General features: G+C 47.4%; 1 protein-coding gene across 1 annotated transcript in view; it reads right to left on the reverse strand.

Moving 5' to 3' along the window:
- The window catches only part of TRIM24 (tripartite motif containing 24), a 73,798-nt gene that overhangs the window by 27,473 nt on the left and 18,933 nt on the right, over positions 1–27,392 (reverse strand). Inside the window, exons 2-6 of the mRNA XM_038753553.1 lie at positions 24,638–24,709; positions 24,500–24,502; positions 10,572–10,690; positions 3,381–3,528; positions 884–1,016 (exon numbers count right to left, since the gene is read on the reverse strand). Of these exons, the coding sequence (XP_038609481.1) occupies positions 884–1,016; positions 3,381–3,528; positions 10,572–10,690; positions 24,500–24,502; positions 24,638–24,709 (475 nt within the window). The remainder of the gene's footprint in view (positions 1–883; positions 1,017–3,380; positions 3,529–10,571; positions 10,691–24,499; positions 24,503–24,637; positions 24,710–27,392) is intronic.

A 27,392-nucleotide genomic window follows, 5' to 3' on the forward strand; every position in this document is an offset into this window, starting at 1 on the left:
GTCCCTGTCGATCTCCCTCCCTTCAGACCAGCCTCTGCACCTGCTCCTGTTGCCCCCGCAAAGTCACGGTGGACCCCTCGACACCAGGAAACCCCTTTTGGGAGGGAGGGGTGAAAGTGGTCCCTTCCCCCCAAGTGCTGCAGACCTCCGTGAATAAAAGTTGTAATCAGAAGGAAGTAAAGGATTGAAGCAAGCTGGCCGATAAGAATGAAGGGCTGTTGGATTTGCTAGCCAGCCCTGACTTGCTAGCCAGCCCAGGGTTACAAAACGACCCTCCAAATGCATCTGCGTGACTGTCTGTTTTCCACGGGCCACCTGAACAAGAGCGGCAATTGTCAGCTGTGTGACTTTGGGCACGTCATTTAACTTCTCTGTGCCTCAGTTACCTCATCTGTAAAATGGGGATTAAAACTGTGAGCCCCGCGTGGGACAACCTGATCACCCTGTAACCTCCCCAAGCGCTTAGAACGGTGCTCTGCACATAGTAAGTGCTTAACAAATGCCATCATCATCATCATCATCACCCTGTAACCTCCCCAGCGCTTAGAACAGTGCTCTGCACATAGTAAGTGCTTCACAAATGCCATCATCAAATGCCAGAATGAGCTAAGTAGGAGCTGCCGAAAGCCACTGGAGTTTGAGGTAGGCCCCCCCTAAACTGGTTGGCGGGAGGCTGGCGGGTCCCTTTTGATAATCCGGGGATTGGGTTGTCCCGATTTAGCCTGTTTCAAGATCAGTGAAGTCCCTGGAGATGGCGGAGGGTAAGGAGACCGGGCACCCAGTAAAAAGAACGGCTCGGTAGGCCCCAGACCGGACTCAAACGACTCTGTAGACGAGGCGTTCCACCCCTAATGATGGAACTGTCAGTGACGAGAATGCCCACCTGTGCTCTTTGTGCTCTAGCAACTGGCAGTCCCGGCACGTCAGCTTGTCGCAGGTCTCGCAGTAGAGTTTCAGCTGCTCCTTCTTGTGATACGGGCAAAAGACAGGACGCTGACTGGTCACGCCGACGGCTTCTGGAGAAACAATATGGGGGTCACAGTTGCTATTAGGTGAGAGTTGGCGGGGGGAAGGGAGGTAGAGTTGTTAGTTAGGCCTGGGGCACCCAGCTGGCAAATAATCCGCTGGGACGGGCTTAATACGCCCCTCCAGCCTTTCTGTCCATTCCACTGGGAGTTGAGAATCCCAAACCCCCAATACTGGAGAGTTCAGAGAGCAGGGATTGGCGGGATGACTTTCCCACCCCGCGTCATCTGGGGTGGCATCTACTGTCCATACCCCAGATCTCACTCCCCGAGTAGCAGCGTGGTCTAGTGGCTAGAGCTGCAAGTCAGAAGGACCTGGGTTCTATTCCCGGCTCCGCCTCTTGTCGGCTGTGTGACCTTGGGCAAATCACTTCACTTCTCCGGGTCTCGGTTCCCACATCTGTAAAATGGGGATTAGGACTGTAAGCCCTGTGTGGGGCAGGGACTGTGTGCAACCTGATTAACCTGTACCTACCCCAGCGCTTAGTACAGTGCCTGCTACATAGTAAGCTCTTGACAGATACCATTAAATATCAGGCAGAAACTCCTCACCCTGGGCTTGAAGGCTGTCCATCCCCTCGCCCCCTCCTACCTCACCTCCCTCCTCTCCTTCTCCAGCCCAGCCCGCACCCTCCGCTCCTCCGCCACTAATCTCCTCACCGTACCTCATTCTCGCCTGTCCCGCCATCGACCCCCGGCCCACGTCATCCCCCGGGCCTGGAATGCCCTCCCTCTGCCCACCCGCCAAGCTAGCTCTCTTCCTCCCTTCAAGGCCCTGCTGAGAGCTCACCTCCTCCAGGAGGCCTTCCCAGACTGAGCCCCTTCCTTCCTCTCCCCCTCGCTCCCCTCTCCATCCCCCCATCTTACCTCCTTCCCTTCCCCACAGCACCTGTATATATGTATATATGGTTGTACATATTTATTACTCTATTTATTTATTTATTTTACTTGTACATATCTATTCTATTTATTTTATTTTGTTAGTATGCTTGGTTTTGTCCTCTGTCTCCCCCTTTTAGACTGTGAGCCCACTGTTGGGTAGGGACTGTCTCTATATGTTGCCAATTTGTACTTCCCAAGCGCTTAGTACAGTGCTCTGCACATAGTAAGCGCTCAATAAATACAACTGATGATGATTAAAAAAAATCCCATCCACCACGGTTATTATCAATCCCAAACCCACGCCCAAAACTGAATGAGCCCAATTAGATGGACTACTTCACTGCTGTCGACGGGACCGACCATCCCCAGATGAGTTTAACGGGCTAGACCTGGCCCTCTTAAAAAAGGCTCAATTCATTTAATAACGGGCAACCTAACGGCAAACATTCTTAAATGCAACTTCATTGTGGAACATCACTCAGACTGACCAGCGCTTAGAACAGTGCTTTCATTCATTCAATTCAATCGTACTTATTGAGCGCTTACTATGTGCAAAGCACTGTTCTAAGCGCTGGGGGGATACAAGGTGATCAGGTTGTCCCACGTGGGGCTCACAGTCTTCATCCCCATTTTACAGATGAGGTCACGGAGGCTCAGAGAAGTGAAGTGACTTGCCCAAGGTCACACAGCAGACATGTGGCGGAGCCGGGATTCGAACCCATGACCCCTGACTCCAAAGCCCGTGCTCTTCCCACTGAGCCACGCCGCTTCTTTAAGCGGCACATAGTAAGCGCTTAATAAAAGCCATCATTATTATTATTATTATTATTATTATTATTCAGCCTCGTTGTCACCGCCTCTAAGGGCCCAAATGCTCAGGGGGTGCTACAGGAGACCAATCAATCAGTTGATTGTTTTTATTAATAATTATAATATACTTAAGCACTTACTATATGCCTAGCACTGTTCTAAGCGCTGGGAATGATACAAGTTAATGAGGTTAGACACAGTTAGTTCCCTTCCCACGTGTCTCGCACTCTTATCCCCATTTTACAGATGAGGTAACGGAGGCACAGAAGCGAAGTGACCTGACCTGGCAGACATGTGGCAGAGCGGGGATTAGAACCCAGGTCCTTCTGACCCCCAAGCCCCCCTGCTCTATCCACCAGGCTACTCTGCTTCAATCAATCAATCAATCGTATTTATTGAGCGCTTACTATGTACAGAGCACTGTACTAAGCGCTTGGGAAGTACAAACTGGCAATACATAGAGACAGTCCCTACCCAACAGTGGGCTCACAGTCTAAAAGGGGGAGACAGAGAACAGAACCAAACATACCACCAAAATAAAATAAATAGGATAGAAATGTACAAGTAAAATAAATAAATAAGTAAATAAATAGAGTAATAAATATGTACAACCATATATACATATATACAGGTGCTGTATATACAGCTTCTCAGGGGGCTTACCTGGGGACACTTCTTCTTTCTGCCGGACCGTGTGGTCCTTTGTAAATTTGACTCTCTGGTGGGCCCTGATGCAGGTTTTGCAGAGCCACTCAACACACTCCACACAAAACCCATTGGCTTCTGCGTTGTCTTCACAGCTTGTGCACACCTAGAAAGAGACACGGAAGAGCACACTTCAGTAAGCGGGAAGAACACACAGTCCGTAACTGAGAACACGCCCGCTGCTATTCTAGGCTTAGCTTCCAGATTTATGTGAATCTGGGAAGAAAAAAAGAAAACATCTCGCTCACAATTACCAAAAACTTTGCAATTATTACGAAAGCTAACTTGAGAATCTTACCGTCCTAAGGCACTATGTGTTCCGCTGTTTCCATCCTTTTTCGCGGCGGTAAAACTAGCTTGAAAAATCTTACCATAATGAGGAACTATTCATTCCGCTGTTTTAATCTCTTTTGGCGGAGGTAAAAGTGAGACTTTGGGAGACTTACCTCAGGAAGTAAAATCAAAGCAGGGGCTAATTACTGCATCCCGACCTTCCAGGGGCTGAGTTGTGTGGTGTTAATGGGACCTCAAATGCTTCACACTGAACAGGAGTTTTCTAGAGAGGTTGTGGGGCCCCCCTTCTCTGAACAGGGAAACAGGATTTTACCCCAGGACACGACAATTAATTGGAAGATGGTACTTATTGAGCGCTTATAGTGTGTAGGGAACTGTACAAAGCGCTTGAGCGAGTACAGCATAACAGAGTTGGTAGGCACGTTCCCTGTCCACGTCTGGAGAAATCTCCAACCTCCCATTAAATTGTTGAAACTCCCTGGGAAAACTGGCCGCTGGCCCACTTCTTCCCCCTCCTCCTTGCCCACCGTGGCAGAAGCGGGCATCCACCCAAGCCCAACTGAGGCTCTGCCATCCCAGCGCCACGGCCTTGCCCTCCCCAAATGCCCCCCGTGGGCTGCTGTTCCCACCAAGTGGCCCAGTCGGTCGGTCAGTCCATCCTATTTACTGAGCCCTTACTGCATGCAGACCACTGTACTAAGCGCTTGGGAGAGCACGAGGCAATAAACAGACACATATGTTCTCTGTCTCCCCTTTCCAGACTGTGACCGCACTGTTGGGTAGGGACTGTCTCTATATGTTGCCAACTTGGACTTCCCAAGCGCTTAGTCCAGTGCTCTGCACACAGTAAGCTCTCAATAAATACGACTGAATGAATGAATGACTCTATTTTATTTGTACATATTTATTCTATTTATTTTGTTTTGTTTTGTTCTCTTTCTCCCCTTTCTAGACTGTGAGCTCACTGTTGGGTAGGGACCGTCTCTAGATGTTGCCAACTTGGACTTCCCAAGCAGCGGGGAAGCAGCGTGGTGCAATGGAAGGAGCCCGGGCTTTGGAGTCAGAGGTCATGGGTTCAAATCCCGGCTCCGCCAGTTGTCAGCTGTGTGACTTTGGGCAAGTTACTTAACTTCTCTGTGCCTCAGTTCCCTCGTCTGTAAAATGGGGATTAAGACTGTGAGCCCCACGTGGGACAACCGGATCACCTTGTAACCTTCCCAGCGCTTAGAACAGTGCTTTGCATATAGTAAGCGCTTAATAAATGCCATTATTATTATTATTATTCCCAAGCGCTTAGTACAGTGCTCTGCACACAGTAAGCGCTCAATAAACACGATTGAATGAATGAATGAATTCCCTTGCCCACAACGAGCTTAGAGTCTACAGCGAGTCTTGGGCTAGAAGCCAGGTCTCCAGCCGCACGAATATGCCTGTCCCGTGAGGTCTTCACCAGATGGGGCAAGGGGCATAAACTGTTTATTTCTGTCCATGTCGGCCTCCCCTGCTAGGCTGTAAATCCTCCTTATGGGCAGCGAATGTCTACCAACTCTGTCTATTTTACTTTCTCAAGCGCTTAGTCCAGTGCTCTGCACACAGTGAGCACTCAGTAAATTCCACTGACTGATTGAGAATGGGCCAGAGCGAGGTCTCCAAGCAGCCGCTCCCCGGTGAGCTGGAATTAGGGAACCGTCGAAAGAGCGGCCCGAAGAAACGTTTGAAACAGCCGGTGATGGGACGCGTTGCCAAGGGGTCATCTTCACTGCATCTCATTCATTCATTCAATCGTATTTACTGAGCGTTTACTGCGTGCAGAGCACTGTACTAAGCGCTTGGGAAGTACAAGTTGGCAACATATAGAGACGGTCCCTACCCAACAATGGGCTTACAGTCTAGAAGGGGGAGACAGACAACAAAACAAAACAACGCCAAGAGGAATCGTCGGGCACCTAGCGAATTTAACAGGGCACACTAGCACACGTTAACCAAATCTCGCCTTTGGAACCGCCAAAGGACAGCGATAAATGTACTTTACCAAAAGGTTTCTATTCTCTTTTTCTTCCTGCTTAGGCTGCGAGCCCCCTGTGGGACAGGGACTGTGTCCTATCTGATGTTTAGTAGGTATCTTGTACGTTTAGTGCTTAAATACCACAATTATTATTATATTATTGTTCCTGATAAAGGACAGGGGTATAGAACACATTGATAATAGTAAAGACGTGAAGTATTCAGGTTGGGTTGTAGTGGGAGGGGAGTGAGGATAATTAAGAAGTTGGGGAGAGAACTGACCGACTGCCTAGAATGCAATGGCAAAGGGACTAATCAATCAATCATCTTTATTGCACAATTATTATTATATTATTGTTCCTGATAAAGGACAGGAGTGTAGAACACATTGATAATAGTAAAGGCGTGAAGTATAGAGGTTGGGTTGTTAGTGGGAGGGGAGTGAGGATAATTAAGAAGTTGGGGAGAGAAATGACTGCCTAGAATGCAATGGCGAAGGGACTAATCAATCAATCATCTTTAGTGCACAATTATTATTATATTATTGTTCCTGATAAAGGACAGGAGTGTAGAACACACTGATAATAGTAAAGGCGTGAAGTATACAGGTTGGGTTGTTAGTGGGAGGGGAGTGATGATAATTAAGAAATTGGGGAGACAACTGACCGACTGCCTAGAATGCAATGACGAAGGGACTAATCAATCAATCATCTTTAGTGCACAATTATTATTATATTATTATTCCTGATAAAGGACAGGAGTGTAGAACACACTGATAACAGTAAAGGCGTGAAGTATACAGGTTGGGTTGTTAGTGGGCGGGGAGTGAGGATAATTAAGAAGTTGGGGAGACAACTGACCGACTGCCTAGAATGCAATGGCGAAGGGACTAATCAATCAATCATCTTTATTGAGCGCTTACTGTGTGCAGATAACTGTACTAAGCGCTTGATCGGGTCCCAGCTGCCAGGGATCTCATATATTCAATCAGTCGGTCAGTTGGTCGTATTTTTGAGCGCTTACTGTACTAAGAGGGCTCTGTACTAAGCGCTTGGGAGAGTACGATATCACAGCGAGCTCTCGGCTCCTGGTTCTAGCTATCCCTCTCCTGCCTCTGGGTTCAGTCCTATCCGAGAGGCTTCCGTCACCCAAAAAGTCCCATAACTTGCCCTGATTCCGATTGTTTCGGTCCTGTTCCTTCTGGGGGACGGTCCGTGCTCGTCCCCCTTCCACCCCCCGCTCCCCAGTCCCGGCTCTCTACTCCTCAGCAGCTTTAATGTGGCTTCCCTTCTTACAGAGATATGTTTAATTAAAACGCAAAAACAACCACAGCGAGACGTTAATGTCTTCCTTTAGTGTACTTGGGCCCTGAATGATTTCCCCAAAGGGCCCGATTCGCAAAATCTATTAAGTAAATTGGAGTAATGGGCCGTGCATTGGGACGCTGGATTCCCTTCGGGGCCCTCGGGGGGCTTAGATGTTCGGAAAGACCTCAAGGGGTGGGTCCAAAACACCGTGGTGACCGGAGAGCTTGTGACTGGAGACAATTGCGAGCAACGGAAAGGCACACCGGAGGGATGACTGTCCTGTGTCGTGCCCCAAAGAAGTCATCTCAGAGGGAACCGGTGCTCTGGTGCGCTCACGTCAGGAAGGGGAACTAATTTTGTGCGTGACGAGGACGTGGGAGACCGGCCTCGCATGGGGAATCGAGGACAGAGGGGCTGCTTTTCGCAGATGCTTCAAAAGCGGCGGGGGTACCCATAAAAACCCCCCAAAAAGCATCAGTGGAATTTATGGAATGCTTTATGTGTGCAGAGCTCTGTACTAAGCGCGTGGGAGAATTAACAGAGATGGTAGAGACAAATTTCTGCCCACCAGAAGCTTGTGGGAAGGGAACATGTCTACCAGATCTGTTAAATTGTACTCTCCCAAGTGCTTCACATGGTGCTCTCCACCCACCCAGTAAGGGCTCAACAAATACAACGGCTGAAATGCCGAAGTCTATATCTAGACTGTGAGCCCACTGTTGGGTAGGGACCGTCTCTATATGTTGCCAACTTGGACTTCCCAAGCGCTTAGTCCAGTGCTCTGCACACAGTAAGCGCTCAATAAATACGACTGAATGAATGAATCGACAGCCAGGCGTCCATGGAGGTCTTTTATCCAGACCTGAGGCAGATTCTATTTATTTTATTTTGCTAGTATGTTTGGTTTTGTTCTCTGTCTCCCCCTTTTAGACTGTGAGCCCACTGTTGGGTAGGGACTGTCTCTATATGTTGCCAATTTGTACTTCCCAAGCGCTTAGTCCAGTGCTCTGCACACAGTAAGCGCTCAATAAATATGATTGATGATGATGATGATTGGTTTGGAATATTTTTACACTCCTTTGTCATTTTGAGGGGTGTCTTACGGCAACTGAGCAGCCTGCTGGGTTAATATGGATGGCAGGAGGAGGAAAGGCAGGAGAGTTTCAGGAATCAGGGCAGCCGCTCCCTGACTTCCGAGAGTTCCTGGGACTTCTTCAGACTCCCCCAGATGATCATTCATCATCATCATCAATCGTATTTATTGAGCGCTTACCGTGTGCAGAGCACTGTACTAAGCGCTTGGGAAGTCCAAGTTGGCAACATCTAGAGACAGTCCCTACCCAACAGTGGGCTCACAGTCTAAAAGGGGGAGACAGAGAACAAAACCAAACATACTAACAAAATAAAATAAATAGAATAGATATGCACAAGTAAAATAAATAAATAAATTCTCCCCCCACCCTCCCAACCCCAATAAAGACGGGAGTCTGCGACGTGACCGATGCAATGCGACAACCGGTTAGTGGAAGGGAAGGGCCCAGGAGGAAGACACCACGGTCACCCAAAATTCAAAATTGAAGAAAGGTCCCCTTTACCATTTCAGAACCAGCATCTTGTCACCTCAGGAGTCTATGGGAGCCTCTTGGGGACAGGCAGAGATGGTGGGTGGGTGTTGGGGGCCCTGACTCTAGAAAAGCACTGCACACAGCTTAGGAATCATTTCACCCCTCTTGGTGCTTAATTCTGTCAGCTCAGTAGCTGGAGACTGACTTGCTGGCCCCCACTCAAGTAATTCATTCATTCGTTCAATCGTATTTATTGAGCGCTTACTATGTGCAGAGCCCTGGACTAAGCGCTTGGAAACTCCAAGCTGGCAACATACAGAGGCTCACAGTCTAGAAGGGGGAGACAGACAACAAAACAAAAAAGAATTAAGCACCAAGAGGGGTGAAATCATTCCTAAGCTGTGTGCAGTGCTTTGCTAGAGTCAGGGCCCCCTCCACCCAACACCCAGGGAGTGTTGGGAGGGTGGGGGGAGAATTTATTTATTTATTTGACTTGTACATATCTATTCTATTTATTTTATTTTGTTAGTATGTTTGGTTTTGTTCTCTGTCTCCCCCTTTTAGACTGTGAGCCCACTGTTGGGTAGGGACTGTCTCTAGATGTTGCCAACTTGGACTTCCCAAGCGCTTAGTACAGTGCTCTGCACACAGTAAGCGCTCAATACGATTGATTGATTGATTGATTGATAGATCAGTTACCTCATCTGTAAAAGGGGGATTGAGACTGTGAGCCCCAAGTGGGACAGGGACTGTGTCCAACGCGATTTGTTTGTATCCACCCCAGCGCTTACTACATATAGGTAACGCATAGGTGAACTGATTTTCAGTGGCGTGGCTCAGTGGAAAGAGCCCGGGCTTGGGAGTCAGAGGTCACGGGTTCTAATCCTGACTCCGCCACTTGTCAGCTGTGTGACTCTGGGCAAGTCGCTTCACTTCTCTGTGCCTCAGTTCCCTCATCTGGAGAATGGGGATTAAGACTGTGAGCCCCATGTGGGGCAACCTGATTACCTTGTACCTTTGCAGTGCTTACAACAGTGCTTGGCAAATAGTAAGCACTTAAATGCCATTATTATTATTATTATTATTATTATTTTAAAACCCAAAACAGTCCATCTTCAGAAAGTTTCGCAAACTGTTCTCCTTAGTTCAGCTTTACTACCCTGTATGGCCACGTCCACTTACAGGCCTTTCGTAAATCATTTAAAAATAAAAAACAACTGTTTGCTTTTTTTGCTTTTCTCCCCCCTCCCGCCTCCCCCACTGCCCCCGGCAGTTATACTAATCAATCATCACCAATCGTATTTATTGAGCGCTTACTGTGTGCAGAGCACTGTACTAAGCGCTTGGGAAGTACAAATTGGCAACATATAGAGACAGTCCCTACCCAACAGTGGGCTCACAGTTTAGAAGGGGGAGACAGACAACAAAACATCATCATCATCATCAATCGTATTTATTGTGCGCTTACTATGTGCAGAGCACTGTACTAAGCGCTTGGGAAGTACAAATTGGCAACACATAGAGACAGTCCCTACCCAACAGTGGGCTCACAGTCTAAAAGGGGGAGACAGAGAACAAAACCAAACATACCAACAAAATAAAATAAATAGGATAGATATGTACAAGTAAAATAAATAGAGTAATAAATATGTAACATATTACATATTAACAAAATATAATAAATAGAATAAATATGTACAAAATAAATAGTCTAAAAGGGGGAGACAAAACCAAACATACTACAAAATAGAATGGATATGGACAAGTAAAATAAATAAATAAATAACTGGAGTAATGAATATGTACAAACATATATACGTATATACAGGTAATCAGTCAAATGTAGTGAGCACCTACTGTGTGCAGAGCAGTGTACTTACTGAGCGCCTGGGAGAGTACAACACAACAGAGTTGTTAAGACACGTCCCTTCCCCACAACAAGCTACAACGGCTGGGACAGCCAACGTGGACGGACTTACCTGATTGGATTTTTCCACTGTACTGCTGGGAACCTCGGTGGTGTCCCGCACAAAAAAGTTATCTATAATATGCCTCTCCGCACATTCCTGGCTGCAGACGGGACAGCGGATAACGCCAACTGAAAAACAAAACCCAACAATCCTGTCAGTCGCCGGTGTTTACCGAAAGTCCGTTGCTGTGCGTGGCTCTCTTCCTAAAAGCACCCTGCGTGGTCGATAGAAAACAGGCTCGGGAGTCAGAAGGTCATGGGTTCAAATCCCGGGCTCCGCCAACTGTCAGCTGGGTGGCCCTGGGCAAGTTGCTTCACTTCTCTGGGCCTCAGTTACCTCATCTGGAAAATGGGGATTCATTCATTCATTCAATCGTACTGATTGAGCGCTTACGGTGTGCAGAGCACTGGACTAAGCGCTTGGGAAGTACGAGTCGGCAACATATAGAGACGGTCCCGGGGATGAAGACTGTGAGCCCGCCGTGGGACAACCTGATCACCTTGTCACCTCCCCAGCGCTTAGAACAGCGCTTTGCACATAGTAAGCGCTTAATAAATGCCATTATTATTATTATTATATGTAAAATGGGGACTGAGACTGTGAGCCCCAAGTGGGACAGGGACTGAGTCCAATGCGACTTGTTTGTATCCACCTCAGTGCTTAGTACAGTGCCTGGCACGTAGTAAGCGCTTAATACCATAATTATTATTATTATATCTATTCTACTTATTATATCTACTCTATTTATTTTATTTTGTTAATGTGTTTGGTTTTGTTCTCTGTCTCCCCCTTCTATACTGTGAGCCCACTGTTGGGTAGGGACCGTCTCTAGATGTTGCCAACTTGTACTTCCCAAGCGCTTAGTACAGTGCCTGGCACGTAGTAAGCGCTTAATACCATAATTATTATTATTATATCTATTCCATTTATTATATCTATTCTATTTATTTTATTTTGTTCATATGTTTGGTTTTGTTCTCTGTCTCCCCCTTCTAGACTGTGAGCCCACTGTTGGGTAGGGACCGTCTCTAGATGTTGCCAACTTGTACTTCCCAAGCGCTTAGTACAGTGCTCTGCACACAGTAAGCGCTCAATAAATACGATTGATTGATTGATTGATTGATTGATTATAATTACTGGGGGAAGGGAGCAGAAGACAACAGCATGGCTCATGACCGTTCCATGGTCTTCGTTAGGTGCTTACTATGAGCCAAGCACTGTTTTAAGCACTGGGGCACATAAAAGCCAATCAGGTCCTACACTGGGCTCCCAAAGTAAGAGGGAGAACAGGGTTTGAATCCCCATTTTACAGTTGAGGAAACTGAGGCACAGAGAAGTTAAGTGACTTCCACAAGGTCATAGAGCAGATAAGTGGAGAAGCAGCGTGGCTCAATGGAAAGAGCCCGGGCTTTGGAATCGGAGGTCAAGGGTTCAAATCCCACTCGGCCAACCGTCAGCTGTGTGACCTCGGGCAAGTCACTTAGCTTCTCTGTGCCTCAGTTACCTCATCTGCAAAATGGGGATTAAGACTGTGAGCCTCACGTGGTACAATCTGATCACCCTGTATCCTCCCCAGCGCTTAGAACAGTGCTTTGCACATAGTAAGTGCTTAACAAATGCCATTATTATTATTATTATTAAGTGGCAGATCTGAAATTAGAACCCAAGTCTTCTGACCCTGAAGCCCACACTCTTTCCACTAGGCCATATTGCTTTTTTTTTTTTAATGGTATTTGTTAAGCACTTATTCATTCATTCAATCGTATTTATTAAGCCCTTACTGTGTGCAGAGCATTCATTCATTCATTCAGTGGTATTTATTGAGCGCTTACTGTGTACAGAGCACTGGACTAAGCGCTTGGGAAGTACAAGTTGGCAACATATAGAGACGGTCTCTACCCAACAGTGGGCTCACAGTCTAGAAGGGGGAGATAGAGAACAAAGCAAAACATATTAACAAAGTAAAATAAATAGAATATGTACAAATTAAATAAATAGAGTAATAAATGCGTACAAACATATAGACAGGTGCTGTGGGGAGGGGAAGGAAGTAAGGTGGGGGGGATGGGGAAGGGGAGGAGGGGCGCTATACTATAGTGCCCCTATAGCGCACTATACTAAGAGCTTGGAAATCAATCAATCGTATTTATTGAGCGCTTACTGTGTGCAGAGCACTGTACTAAGCGCTTGGGAAGTACAATTCGGCAACATATAGAGACGGTCCCTACCCAACAACGGGCTCACGGTCTAGAAGGGGGAGACAGACAGCAAAACAAAACAGCTAGACAGGTGTCAAGACCATCAAAATGTGCCAGACACTGTTCTAAGCACTGGGGTAGACACAACGTCATCAGGTTGGCCATTCATTCATTCATTCATTCAATCGCATTTATTGAGCGCTTACTGTGTGCAGAGCACTGTACTAAGTGCTTGGGAAGTACAAGTTGGCAACATATAGAGGCGGTCCCTACCCAACAGCGGGCTCACAGTCTAGAAGGGGGAGACAGACAACAAAACAAATTATTAAAATAAATAGAATAAATATGTACAAATAAAATGAATAGAGTAATAAATACGTACAAACACATATACAGGTAATAGTGATGGCGTTTACAGCTCAAGTCTCACCCCATTTTACCAATGAGGTTAACTGAGGCACAGAGAAGTGAAGCAAATTGTAAATTCATCCCTCTGGGCTGCAAGCTCATTGTGGGCCAGGAATGTGTCTGTTTACTGTTGTACTGTACTCTCCCAAGCGTTTAGTACAGTGCTCCGCACACAGTTAACTGCTTAATAAATGCAACTGAATTCATGAATGGAAAACGATCGGACGAAAGTCACTTAGCGTTCTCTGTGACTCGGTTCCCTCACCTGAGAAATGGAGTTTCGATACTTGTGCACCCTCCTCCTTAGACTGGGAACCCACGTTAGCGACAACGCTTAGCACAGTGTCTGGCACAAATCAGACACTTAACAAATACCACAATCATTATGTGCCAAGCACTGAACTGGAGACAAGGTAACTAAACTGGACACAGGCTTTGTCCCAAATTAGGCTCACAGTCTAAGACGGAAAGACGACACACACTTAACCCCCATTTTACAGATGAGGGAACTGAGGCGCCGAGAAGGGAAATGAACTGGACATTTATTTATTTATTTATTTATTTTACTTGTACCTATCTATTCTATTTATTTTATTTTGTTAGTATGTTTGGTTTTGTTCTCTGTCTCCCCCTTCTAGACTGTGAGCCCAATGTTGGGTAGGGACTGTCTCTATATGTTGCCAGCTTGTACTTCCCAAGCGCTTAGTACAGTGCTCTGCACACAGTAAGTGCTCAATAAATACGATTGATTGATTGATTGACTGACACAAGCTTTGTCCCAAATTAGGCTCACAGTCTAAGACGGAAAGACGACACACACTTGACCCCCCGTTTTACAGATGAGGGAACTGAGGCGGCGAGAAGGGAAATGAACTGGACACAGGCTTTGTCCCAAATTAGGCTCACAGTCTAAGACGAAAAGACGACACACACAACCCCCATTTTACAGATGAGGCAACTGAGGTGCCGAGAAGGGAAATGAACTGGACACAGGCTTTGTCCCAAATTAGGCTCACAGTCTAAGACGAAAAGACGACACACACTTGACCCCCGTTTTACAGATGAGGGAACTGAGGCGCCGAAAAGGAAAATGAACTGGACATAGGCTTTGTCCCAAATTAGGCTCACAGTCTAAGACGAAAAGATGACACACACTTGACCCCCATTTTACAGATGAGGGAACTGAGGCGCCGAGAAGTGAAATGAAGTCACACGGCTGACGAGTGGCAGAGTCAGGATCAGAACCCAGACCCACTCCTCGGGGTTCTGCCTGACGAGCGTTATTTTAAAGGAATCTAAAATCCTATCCCCCTTAGGACTTCCTCGCCCCCCAAAAAAGCAATTTACTTTAATCAATCAATCGTATTTATTGAGCGCTTACTGTGTGCAGAGCACTGGACTAAGCGCTTGGGAAGTACAAGTTGGCCACATAAAAAAAATATATAGCACGATTGGCCTAGTTATTAAAATCCAAGTGATTTATAGTGTGATTTGCATCACCCAAGCTTTGTGTGCATGTAAGGCAACGGTTTATCAAGTCCGATTCTTTTTCAATGAAAAAGCTTCCAAAACCCAGATTCACAGACCAGACCAAGCCTCCATCGGTTCAGTTTTAAAGCTGAATGGTTCTTTCTCTATGACAGATAATGGGTCATTAAAGTCCCTTATCACCAGAGCCCAAGTCTAAGAAATAGCTCCAATTAATACTGATTGGGAAGTTAATGATACAAACAAGCCTTCAGAGAGGCTTGGAAAAAAGAACCGGTTTGCCTTTCGACCAGGTTTCTTCCTCGACAGTGTGACCGAATTGATTTAAGCAGGAAACACCGAAATAAGAGGGTTCGATTAGGATGGGAAAATTCATAGAGAATTAGCTGTTCTTTTGTTTTTTGGTTGACACTTAGGGCAACCTGCCGTCTTTTAGACTGTAAGCCCACTGTTGGGTAGGGACTGTCTCTATATGTTGCCAACTTGTACTTCCCAAGCGCTTAGTACAGTGCTCTGCACACAGTAAGCACTCAATAAATACGACTGATTGCTTGATTGATTAATAAGGAGAAGCAGTGTGGCTCAGTGGAAAGAGCACGGGCTTTGGAGCCAGAGGTCATGGGTTCAAATCCCGGCTCCGCCACGTGTCTGCTGTGTGACCTTGGGGAAGTCACTTAACTTCTCTGAGCCTCAGTTCCCTCATCTGTAAAACGGGGATTAAGACCGTGAGCCCCACGTGGGACAACCTGATCACCTTGTATTCCCCCAGCGCTTAGAACAGTGCTTTGCCCATAGTAAGCGCTTAACAAATGCCATTATTATTATTATTACTATTAACTTTGGAGTCGGAGGTCATGGGTTCAAGGGAAGGGAAAGAGGCAGTCATAATGTGACAGTCTGGGGGTGAGCTAGCCCGTTCTCTTGGCCACAGTAATTGAAAGAAGGTACTAAAGACGACCGGGGGTCCCCAGTGTCCCAAGCCCCCTGAAACTCTGACTGTGGAGCCCTTTGAGGGCCAGGTCCGTGTCTGTCGGGTGACCTCGGGCAAGTGACAACTTTGCTGGGCCTCAGCTTCCTCACCTGTAAAATGGGGATTTCAATACCTGTTCTCCCTCGTATTTAAACCGTGAGCCCCAGGTGGGTCAGGGACGATTTAACTTGTCGCTACTCCAGCACGTGGAAAAGTGCTTGACATATAGTGAGCTCTTAAATACCACTATTATTATTATTATTACTATCATTAGCTGCTAGTGAAAGGTTTGTTTGGGCTCTCCCCTTTCCCGACAAGTTCCGGCTCCACAGAGCTGCACTCTCAGGATGCTCAGATGCGGTGGCCCAGACTTTCTGGTGTCCAAATCCTGCTGACCTCAACTTCCTGCCTCAGATTTACACCATCGCCGGTCCACTTCCTTGTCCAGTTAGTCGCTCCTCCTTCCTAAATTCCTTCCTGACGGCCCAGGTGGAGTGCCCGGCTTGTGATGAGGTTTTGCTTGGCTCCTGCCAATTATTTCGACCCAGGAAAGCAGCGTGGACAGAACGGATAGAGCCCGGGCCTGAGGGTCAGAAGGACCTGGGTTCTAATTCCGGCCCCGCCATTTGTCTGCTGTGTGACCCTGGGCAAGTCACTTCACTCCTCTGGGCCTCGGTTACCTCCGAGGGGATTAAGACCGTGAGCCCCACGTGGGACAGGGACTGTGTCCAACCCAACTATCTTGCATCTACTCCAGTGCCTGACAAATAGTAAATGCTTAACAAATGCCACAATTATTATTATTATTGTTATTATTTCCCCCTGGCCTGGAATGCCCTCCCTCCCAACATCCGCCAAGCTAGCTCTCTTCCTCCCTTCAAGGCCCTACTGAGAGCTCACCTCCTCCAGGAGGCCTTCCCAGATTGAGCCCCCTCCTTCCTCTCCCCCTCGTCCCCCTCTCCATCCCCTCATCTGTAAAATGGGGATGAAGACTGTGAGCCCCCCGTGGGACAATCTGATCACCTTGTACCCTTCCCAGCGCTTAGAACAGTGCTTTGCACATAATAAGCGCTTAATAAATGCCATTATTATTATTATTATTATTATCCCCCCCGTCTTACCTCCTTCCCTTCCCCACAGCACCTGCATACATGTATATATGTTTGTACATATTTATTACTCTATTTTACTTGGACATATCTATTCTATTTATTTTATTTTGTTAATGTGTTTGGTTTTGTTCTCTGTCTCCCCCTTCTAGACTGTGAGCCCACTGTTGGGTAGGGACCGTCTCTAGATGTTGCCAACTTGGACTTCCCAAGCGCTTAGTCCAGTGCTCTGCACACAGTAAGCGCTCGATAAATATGACTGATTGATTGATTACTGACTCTGTGTTAGTGAGTTTGGTTTGGAAAGGGGCTGCCCGGCCCCTGGCCCGCTCTCTTCTAAACTCCACCCCGCCGAATGTTTGAGCTCAAATAAGGGTCAGGTTGAGGTAATCGCCGGGGCCGCAACGTGGATAACTTCCTGCCCCATCCTATCTCTATTGTCTTGTGGGGGGAACATCCTAAAAATGGTTCCTCTAATCGGCGGCTGACTTCCTTTCCCAGGGACTTCTACCTCATCTATTTTTTCGTTTAATGGTCTCTCCCTGTCCGCCCCTCAACACAGGGCCTCCCCTTTGGGTGAAAGGTGGGGCTGGGAGAGCTGTTCCTAACCTCATATATTCCCAGCGATATATTCCTCACACTCCTTAGTCTCCTTCTGTGGGAAAACCCATCGCCTCGGCCTAGAGGAAAGAGCACGGGCCCAGGAGTTGGGGGGCCTGCCTGCAGTGTGACCTTGGACAAGTCACTTCACTTCTCTGGGCCTCGTTCATTCATTCAATCATGGTACTTACCGTGTGAACAGCACTGTACTAAGCGCTTGGGAGAGGACGAGATGACAATAAACAGACGCAGTCCCGGCCCACAGCGAGCTCTGTCTAGAGGGGCCTCAATGTCCTCAACTGTAAAATGGGGATTCAATCCCTGTTCTCCCTCCTCCTTCGACTTTGAGTCTCGTGCGAGACCAGGACTGCGTCAGACCTAATTATCCTGTGCCAACGTCAGCGACTGGAATACTGTTTGACACACAGTAGGTGCTTAATACCATTAAAAAAACCCCCAAAACCTCACCCACTAGTTCCTCTTAGAGAAGCAGCGTGGCTCAGTGGAAAGAGCCCGGGCTTTGGAGTCAGAGGTCATGGGTTCAAATCCCGGCTCCACCACTTGTCGGCTTTGTGACTATGGGCAAGTCACTTAGCTTCTCTGTGCCTCAGTACCCTCATCTGTAAAATGGGGGTTAAGACTGTGAACCCCCCTGTGGGACAGCTTGATCACCTTGTAACCTCCCCAGCACTTAGAACAGTGCTTTGCACACAGTAAGCGCTTCACAAATGCCATCATTATTATTATTATTTCTCCTTCTCCTCACAGATACAGTTTGTCTAGAGATATTTCAATTAAGGATTTCCCTTCTGTTTTCCCAACACGCTCTCACCTTTCCAGAATGGGTTTGATAGCCATTCCTCATTCCTGCCCCAGCGGGACAGTCGTTTTCAATGACAAACAACAACGACAACACAAAGATCACACTGTAGCAGAGGCGAGAGCGTGGCTGCCTCGGGAATTTCCCTCAGCAGACGGCAGAATGTTTTCCCCATCACTTCGTTGGCACTGGGCCGGGAGCCAATTTGTAACTGTTTAAGTTCTCCTTCCTGTCTATGTACGGTAGCCTTGAACTCCAACCCGCTTCACTTTTTGCAGGCCGTACGGTGCCAAGGCACTAAGCTGCGGGGCTCAGTGGAAAGAGCCCGGGCTTTGGAGTCAGGGGTCGTGGGTTCAAATCCTGGCTCCGCCACTTGTCAGCCGGGTGACTTTGGGCAAGTCACTTCACGGCTCTGGGCCTCGGTTCCCTCATCTGGAAAATGGGGATTAAGACTGTGAGCCCCCCGGGGGACAACCCGATCACCCTGTAACCTCCCCAGAGCTTAGAACAGTGCTTGGCACATAGTAAGTGCTTAATAAATGCCATCATCATCATTATTATTATTATTACTAATGCAGTGTTTGGGACCACCATGGCCTAGTGGGTAGAGCACTACCCACTCAAGGCCCTACTGAGAGCTCACCTCCTCCAGAAGGCCTTCCCAGACTGAGCCCCCTCCTTCCTCTCCCCCTCTTCCCCCTTTCCATCCTCCCTGCCTTACCTCCTTCCCCTCCCCACAGCACCTGTATATATGTTTGTATGTATTTATTACTCTATTTTATTTGTACATATTTATTCTATTTATTTTATTTTGTTAATATGTTTTGTTTTGTTTTCTGTCTCCCCCTTCTAGACTGTGAGCCCACTGTTGGGTAGGGACCGTCTCTATATGTTGCCAACTTGTACTTCCCAAGCGCTTAGTACAGTGCTCTGCACACAGTAAGTGCTCAATAAATATGACAATGCATTGAATGAATGGAGCAGAGGCACGGGAGTTAGAAGGACCTGGGTTCTAATCCCAGCTCTGCCACTTGTCAGTGCTTAGAACAGTGCTTTGCACCTAGTAAGCGCTTAACAAATGCCATCATCATTATTATTATTGTCTGCTGAGGGACCTTGGGCAAATCACTTCACTGGGCCTCGGTTCCCTCATCTGGAAAATGGGAATTAAGACCGTGAGCCTCGTGGGGCACAGGGACTGCGTCCAAACCGGTTTGCTGGTATCCACCCCAGCGCCTAGTACAGTGTGAAGTGCAGAGTAAGTGCTTAACAAATATCAGTTATTATTACAACTACACACACTCTTTCAAGCTCCAAGTGTGGCCAGCCCTCTAGACTGTAAGTCCCTGGTGGGCGAGGATCACGCGGTGTAACCAAAAGATGCTATATTCTAAAATCATTTTCTGGTAGGAAAAATGGTATTTTTTCAAGGCAAATGTTAAGAGCATACCTTGTGCCAGGCACTGTACTAAGCGCTGGGGTAGATACAAGATAATCAGAGGGTGGGCCTCGCGCAGGGGCGCATGCCTCAATCTCCATTTTACAGATGGAGTAACTGAGGCATCGACAAGTTACTTTATTTATTTTACTTGTACATATCTATTCTATTTATTTTATTTTGTTAATATGTTTTGTTTTGTTGTCTGCCTCCCCCTTCTAGACTGTGAGCCCACTGTTGAGTAGGGACCGTCTCTATATGTTGCCAACTTGGACTTCCCAAGCGCTTAGTAGAGTGCTCTGCACACAGGAAGCGCTCAATAAATACGATTGATTGATTGATGGATTGATTGTAACCTCCCAGCACTTAGAATGGTGCTTTGCACATAGTAAGCGCTTAATAAATGCCATTATTATTATTATTATAATCGGGTTGGACGCAGTCCCTGTCCCACAGAGGTCTCACGGTCTTAATCCTCATTTAGCGGATGAGGTAACTGAGGCGCAGAGAAGTGAAGTGACTCGCCCGACGTCACGCGGCAGACAAGTGGCAGAGCTGGGATGAGGACCCAGATCCTCTAACTCGCAGGCCCGGGCTCTTTCTACTAAGCCTCGCTGCTTCATGGTATTTCCACAGAAACGTTCTGGGCATATCACCCAAGGCCCTACTGAGAGCTCACCTCCTCCAGGAGGCCTTCCCAGACTGAGCCCCTTCCTTCCTCTCCCCCCTCGTCCCCCTCTCCATCCCCCCCCATCTTACCTCCTTCCCTTCCCCACAGCACCTGTATATATGTATATATGTTTGTACATATTTATTACTCTATTTATTTTATTTGTACATATCTATTCTATTTATTTTGTTAGTATGTTTGGTTTTGTTCTCTGTCTCCCCCTTCTAGACTGTGAGCCCACTGTTGGGTAGGGACCGTCTCTATATGTTGCCAACTTGGACTTCCCAAGCGCTTAGTCCAGTGCTCTGCACACAGTAAGCGCTCAGTAAATACGATTGATCGACTGATTGATTATCCCCTCCTACAGGTAACCGGAGCAGGACAGCCCCGTCGATCCCTCTTGCACAATATACAGAGTTCATTCATTCATTCGTATTTACTGAGCGCTTACTTTGTGCAGAGCACTGGACTAAGCGCTTAGGAAGTCCAAGTTGGCAACATATAGAGACGGTCCCTACCCAGCTTATTATTAATGTTTCTCATTTATTTTTTAAATATTGTTGTTCTTAAATATTGAATAAATATTTAATTATGTAATAATCTCCCGTGTTCTAGCCAGCAGGCCACGCTGCTTCTCATGGCTAGGGTTTTCCCTCCACTTCTCTCTAGGAATCCATTACAAACATCTCCTCTGTCTTCCCCTTCTAGACCGTGAGCCCGTCGTTGGGTAGGGACCGTCTCTAGATGTTGCCAACTTGGACTTCCCAAGCGCTTAGTACAGTGCTCTGCACACAGTAAGCGCTCAATAAATACGACTGAATGACTGAACGAAGTGAATGTGAATGTAGCCAACGTTTGCTTGAACGCTAGGCTTGCCGAGTCTCAGAGTTCACGTGATGAATATGTTTCTGGAGGAGGGGAAAACCACAATAATCTCACTTCAATTTCCCCCACGAAAATAAATCTGGCGGAAAACAGCGTGCCCATCCTGGCAAATATCCCTTCACTGGAAACCCGGCGTGCAGGCCTGAACTATAAACTGCTACATGTTCTTGGAAAAAGGCCAAACTACTTGGGATGAATTCGGATAAATAAAACCCCGCGGTTCTCTGAAAAAGCAGCTCTCTCCCTAGTGAAAGGAATTTGAGCAAAAATAACTGATCTGTTCAGCGGCATTTTACGGGTATTGTTTAAAGGATCTGACGGCGAAGAGGAGAATGAGTCTGGGAGAATTAGCCATTTCGATCTCCTTTGCCGCTGGATCTTCTGGGCCCTGAACTTCTGCTTTTATGTCGTTTTTGTATTTAGATTATTTCACCTTTCCCTCCGGATCTCTCTCCAAACCATCCTCCTCATTCTTTAATAATAATAATAATAATAATGTTGGCATTTGTTAAGCGCTTACTATGTGCAAAGCACTGTTCTAAGCGCTGGGGGGGATACAAAGTGATCAGGTTGTCCCATGTGGGGTTCACAGTCTTCATCCCCATTTTACAGATGAGGTAACTGAGGCTCAGAGAAGTTAAGTGACTTGCCCAAGGTCACACAGCAGACATGGGGCGGAGTCAGGATTTGAACCCATGACCTCTGACTCCAAAGCCCGGGCTCTTTCCACTGAGCCACGCTGCTTCTCAACGATGTATATGAGTTATACAACTCATATAACTCCGTACTCTCCCTTGTGCTTAGTACAGTGCTCTGCGAGCAGTAGGTGCTCAACAAATACCACTGATTGACCAATTATTCTTAGATTGGGGGGTCCTGAAAGGCCAGAGGCCACTTCTTATCTGTGTCCTTTTCCCCCCAGGGCTTGGTACGGCGCTGAACAAACACAACTACTACCAACTGACTCTGGAAGCCACTGCAAATTATTCTCGTTGATCAAACTCTGAAATGCGATGGAACAATTTGGTGGGATTTACGGTTGTGAACTCAGCACAGTCACAAACCAGACAGTGGATTTCTTTCTGTCCACCTGGAGTTGGGGGAGAGGAAGTTGATGCAGCGGGGAGATTCAATCAATCAATCAATCAATCGTATTTATTGAGCACTTACTGTGTGCAAAGCACTGTACTAAGCGCTTGGGAAGTCCAAGTTGGCAACATATAGAGACAGTCCCTACCCAACAGTGGGCTCAAAGTCTAAAAGATTCAGCCCACTTTAAGGAGTCCAGACAGGAACAGGAGGAGGGAGTCGGACGCAGGGAGATCAGGAGACAGTTTTAGTGCTTGGCACGTAGAACATGCTTAACAAATATCATAATTGTTATTATTTATTTGGGGAAGGCAGGGGAGATGGGGCCATGTTCAATCAATCAAGAGTATTTACTGAGAGAATCCTCTGGACTGTAAGCTCGTTACGGGCAGGGGACGTGCCCGCTAAATTCTGTTGTAATAATAATAATAACAGTGGCACTTATTAAGCGCTTACTACGTGCAAAGCACTGTTCTAAGCGCTGGGGAGGTGACATGTTGCCAATTTGTACTTCCCAAGCGCTTAGTACAGTGCTCTGCACATAGTAAGCGCTCAATAAATACGATTGATGATGATGGGGAGGTTACAAGGTGATCGGGTTGTCCCACGGTGGGGGCTCACAGTCTTTAATCCCCATTTTCCAGATGAGGTCACTGAGGCACAGAGAAGTTAAGTGACTTGCCCCAAGTCACCCAGCTGACCATTGGTGGAGCCGGGATTTGAACCCACGACCTGTGACTCCAAAGCCCGGGCTCTTTCCACTGAGCCACGCTGCTTCTCTGCTTACTCTCCCACGCGTTCAGTACAGTGCTCTGCAGATGGCAAACACTCAGTAAATACCGTTGATTGATTGAAAAGCGCTGTGCTAAGCCCTGGGGAGAGCACCCTGCTAGTCTGTCATCTATGCGCTTGGCTCTGTACTCTTGAGGAGCTTGATAGCCGCCCACCCTCAGCTTCACAGCACTGAGGTTCAGATCTGCAAATTATTTAATTATGTTCCCGTCTGTCTCCCTCCTAAACTGCAAGCTCCTTGCGGGCAGGGAAGGTGACTCCGTCATACTGTACTCTCCCACAGGCTTAGTACGGAGCTCTGCACAAAGTAAGTTCTCAATAAATACCACTGACTGATATTGATCGATACAGAGTTGGTGGACATGATCCCTGCCCTCAGGGAGCTTACAATACAGTGGAGGAGACGGACGTTAAATCAATCAATCAATCAATCGTATTTATTGAGCGCTTACTGTGTGCAGAGCACTGTACTAAGCGCTTGGGAAGTACAATTCGGCAACATATAGAGGTGGTCCCTACCCAACGACGGGCTCACAGTCTAGAAGGGGGAGACAGACAGCAAAACAAAACAACTAGACAGGTGTCAAGACCATCAAAATGTGCCAGGCACTGTGCTAAGCACTGGGAGTAGACACAACGTCATCAGGTTGGCCATTCATTCATTCATTTACTTTAAACAAATTAGCGAGCCGGGAAGCGACCAAAAATTAAGCCGTGGACTGCTGGGCTGACGGGGCTGGGGTGAGTATCAAAGTGCTCGGGGGGTCCGGACCGAAGCGTGTAGGCGATGCAGAGGAAGACCTGGATTCTAATCATCATCAATCGTATTTATTGAGCGCTTACTATGTGCAGAGCACTGTACTAAGCGCTTGGGAAGTACAAATTGGCAACATATAGAGACGGTCCCTACCCAACAGTGGGCTCACAGTCTAAAAGGGGGAGACAGAGAACAAAACCAAACATACTAACAAAATAAAATAAATAGAATAGATATGTACAAATAAAATAAATAAATAAATAATAATAATAAATAAATAATAATCCCGGCCCCGCCACTTGTCTGCTGTGGGACCTTGGGTGAGTCACTTCACTTCTCCGTGCCTCAGTTACCTACCTCATTTGTAAAACGGGGATTGCGACTGTGAGCCCCATGTGGGACGGGGAGGTGCCCAACCTGATTATCTTATCTGATTCCCCGATTATCAGAGGCCTTAATGTAAGGTTGCATTACATTTAGACTTTAGACTAAATTAGACTGTGAGCCCACTGTTGGGTAGGGACTGTCTCTATATGTTGCCAACTTGGACTTCCCAAGCGCTTAGTACAGTGCTCTGCACACAGGAAGCGCTCAATAAATACGATTGACTGATTGATTGACTGATTGGATGATGTTCCCCGTCCTCTCGAATGGAAAAGTCTCCAAAAGGAAACAGGGAAGCAAGCCCGCAGAGCACCCGTCCTCCCACCAACCCGCTGAAACGGCCAAGGCAAAGTGGCTTCATCGCGGTTAAACCACAGTTCCCTCCACCGTCGCTCTAATTGATCCCACCGGAGCGCCGGGAAAGAATCGGGAAAATGAGGAGTTTGGTTTCCCTGACACCTGCCCACCTGCAGAAGGGGTGAGGGAGGGGAGCTGGTCCTCCTGTGCTCTGGACTGCAAACCCTTGCGGGCAGGCAGGGCTAACAGAACCTCAGATGGGCCCGGGTGGGTGGCTGTTCCCGTCACTGCGGTCAAGGGGAGAAGGAAAGAATCAATCAATCAATCAATCAATCGTATTTATTGAGCGCTTACCATGTGCAGAGCACTGTACTAAGCGCTTGGGAAGTCCAAGTTGGCAACATCTAGAGACAGTCCCTACCCAACAGTGGGCTCACAGTCTAAAAGGGGGAGACAGAGAACAAAACCATACTAACAAAATAAAATAAATAGAAAGAAGAGGGACAAGGGCACACAAGTCAGTCAGTGGTATTTACTGAGTGCTTACTATGTGCGGGGCACTGTACTAAAAGTTTGGGAGTGTACGCTGCGACAGAAAGAGCGGACACATCCCTGCCCATAACGAGCTTCCAGGCTAGCGGGCCCTTCCCTGATAAAAAATAAATAAACTACGGTACTTGTTAAGCACTTACTACGTGCCAGGCACTGTCTTAAGCGCTGGGGCAGACGAGCAAATCAGGTCTCTGTCCCCCATGGGGCTCACAGTCTTGCGTAGTGGAAAGAGCCCGGGCTTGGGAGTCCGAGGTCGTGGGTTCTAATCCCGGCTCCGCCACCGGTCAGCTGTGTGACTTTGGGCAAGTCCCTTCACGTCTCTGGGCCTCAGTTACTTCATCGTCATCAATCGTATTGATTGAGCGCTTACTGTGTGCAGAGCACTGTACTAAGCGCTTGGGAAGTACAAGTTGGCAACATATAGAGACAGTCTAAAAGGGGCTCACAGTTTAATTTAGTCTAAAGTCTAAATGTAATCCAACCTTACATTAAGGCCTTCATCTGTAAAACGGGGATGAAGACTGTGAGCCCCACGTGGGTGTATCTATCCCAGAGCTTAGAACAGTGCTTGGCACATAGTAAGCGCTCAACAAATACCAACATTATTATTATTATTATTATTATTATTATTATTAATCCCCATTTTACACGTGAGGTCACCGAGGTGCAGATAAATCAAGTGACTTGTCCAAGGCCACACAGCAGACAAGTGGTGGAGGCGCCCTGCGGGTAGTAAACCTCTGTGGCCCCCGGTGACTAAGCCGAGACCCCTCTAGACGAGGGGCAGGCAGATGCCGCGGGGACTCTCGGGGGGGGGGACTCGCAGATGCTGACTGCGGGGTGATGTCAGCAAGCACTTAGTACAGTGCTCTGCACACAGTAAGCGCTCAATAAATACGATTGATGATGATGTCAGGGGAGGAGCTGGAACTGACCCCATTCACTAGAAGCGGGGGGCGGGGAGGTGGAGGAAAGGACGCCGGGGGTGAAGCAGTGTGGACTAATGGATAGAGCACGGGCCTGGAGCCAGACGGTCACGGGTTCGAATCCTGGCTCCACCACTTATCTGCTGCTGTGACCTTGGGTGAGTCACTTCACTTCTCTGTGCTTCAGTTACCTCATCTGTACAACACAGAGGGAAAGGAGAGGTGCCCAACCTGATTATCTTGTTTCTACCCCGGCACTTAGAACAGTGCTTGATACATAGTAAGCACTTAAATAATACTAATGATAATAATAATGGCATTTGTTAAGCGCTTACTATGTGCCAAGCACTGTTCTAAGCGCTGGGGGGGGGATATAAGGTGATCAGGTTGTCCCACGGGGGGCTCACAGTCTTCATCCCCATTTTACAGATGAGGTCACTGAGGCGTAGAGAAGTCAAGTGACTTGCCCAAAGTCAGACAGCTGACAAGGAGGCGGAGCCAGGATTAGAACCCATGACCTCTGATTCCCAAGCCCTGGCTCCTTCCACTGAGTCACACTCATCATCAAGGCCCTACTGAGAGCTCACCTCCTCCAGGAGGGCTTCCCAGACTGAGCCCCCTCCTTCCTCTCTCCCTCCTCCCCCTCTCCATCCCCCCCGCCTTACCTCCTTCCTACCCCACAGCACCAGTATATATGTATATATGTTTGGACATATTTATTACTCTATTTATTTATTTTACTTGTACATATCTATTCTATTTATTTTATTTCGTTAATATGTTTTGTTTTGTTCTCTGTCTCCCCCTTCTAGACTGTGAGCCCACTGTTGGGTAGGGACCGTCTCTATATGTTGCCAACTTGGACTTCCCAAGCACTTAGTACAGTGCTCTGCACACAGTAAGCGCTCAATAAATACGACTGATTGATTGATCATCATCAAGGAGGGGTGGTAATAATAATAATAATAATAATGGCATTTATTAAGCGCTTCCTATGTGCAAAGCACTGTTCTAAGCGCTGGGGGGAACACAAGGAGATGAGGTTGTGGCAGCACTGGGTGGTGGCAGGATTTCTCTAGGAATAATGCACAGGAAACGGGGAAGATGGAGGAGGAGGAAGAAGAAAAGCCAAAAGGGGAGTAGAAGAGAGAGTAATGAAGGGAAAGGGCAACGAGGAAAGGAAGTAGGACAGAAGTGAAGGTGGAACATGTGGCAATCGTGGAAATACCACGTAAACGCCAAGTGCTGGTTAAGCCTTGGTTACCTCCTCAGAGGAAGCCAAGGAAATCGTCGTTACCAGACCACCGGTTAGGATCGCCGGGAAAGGGGCTTTCGAGGTGGAGATTCTGGAACAAAATTCATTCGTCCGTATTTATTGAGCACAGCACTGTACTAAGCGCTTGGGAAGTCCAAGTTGGCAACATCTAGAGCCGGTCCCTACCCAACA

Source organism: Tachyglossus aculeatus, chromosome 11 (genome assembly GCF_015852505.1).
Source record: "Tachyglossus aculeatus isolate mTacAcu1 chromosome 11, mTacAcu1.pri, whole genome shotgun sequence".
In the NCBI taxonomy this organism is placed as follows: Eukaryota; Metazoa; Chordata; class Mammalia; order Monotremata; family Tachyglossidae; genus Tachyglossus; species Tachyglossus aculeatus.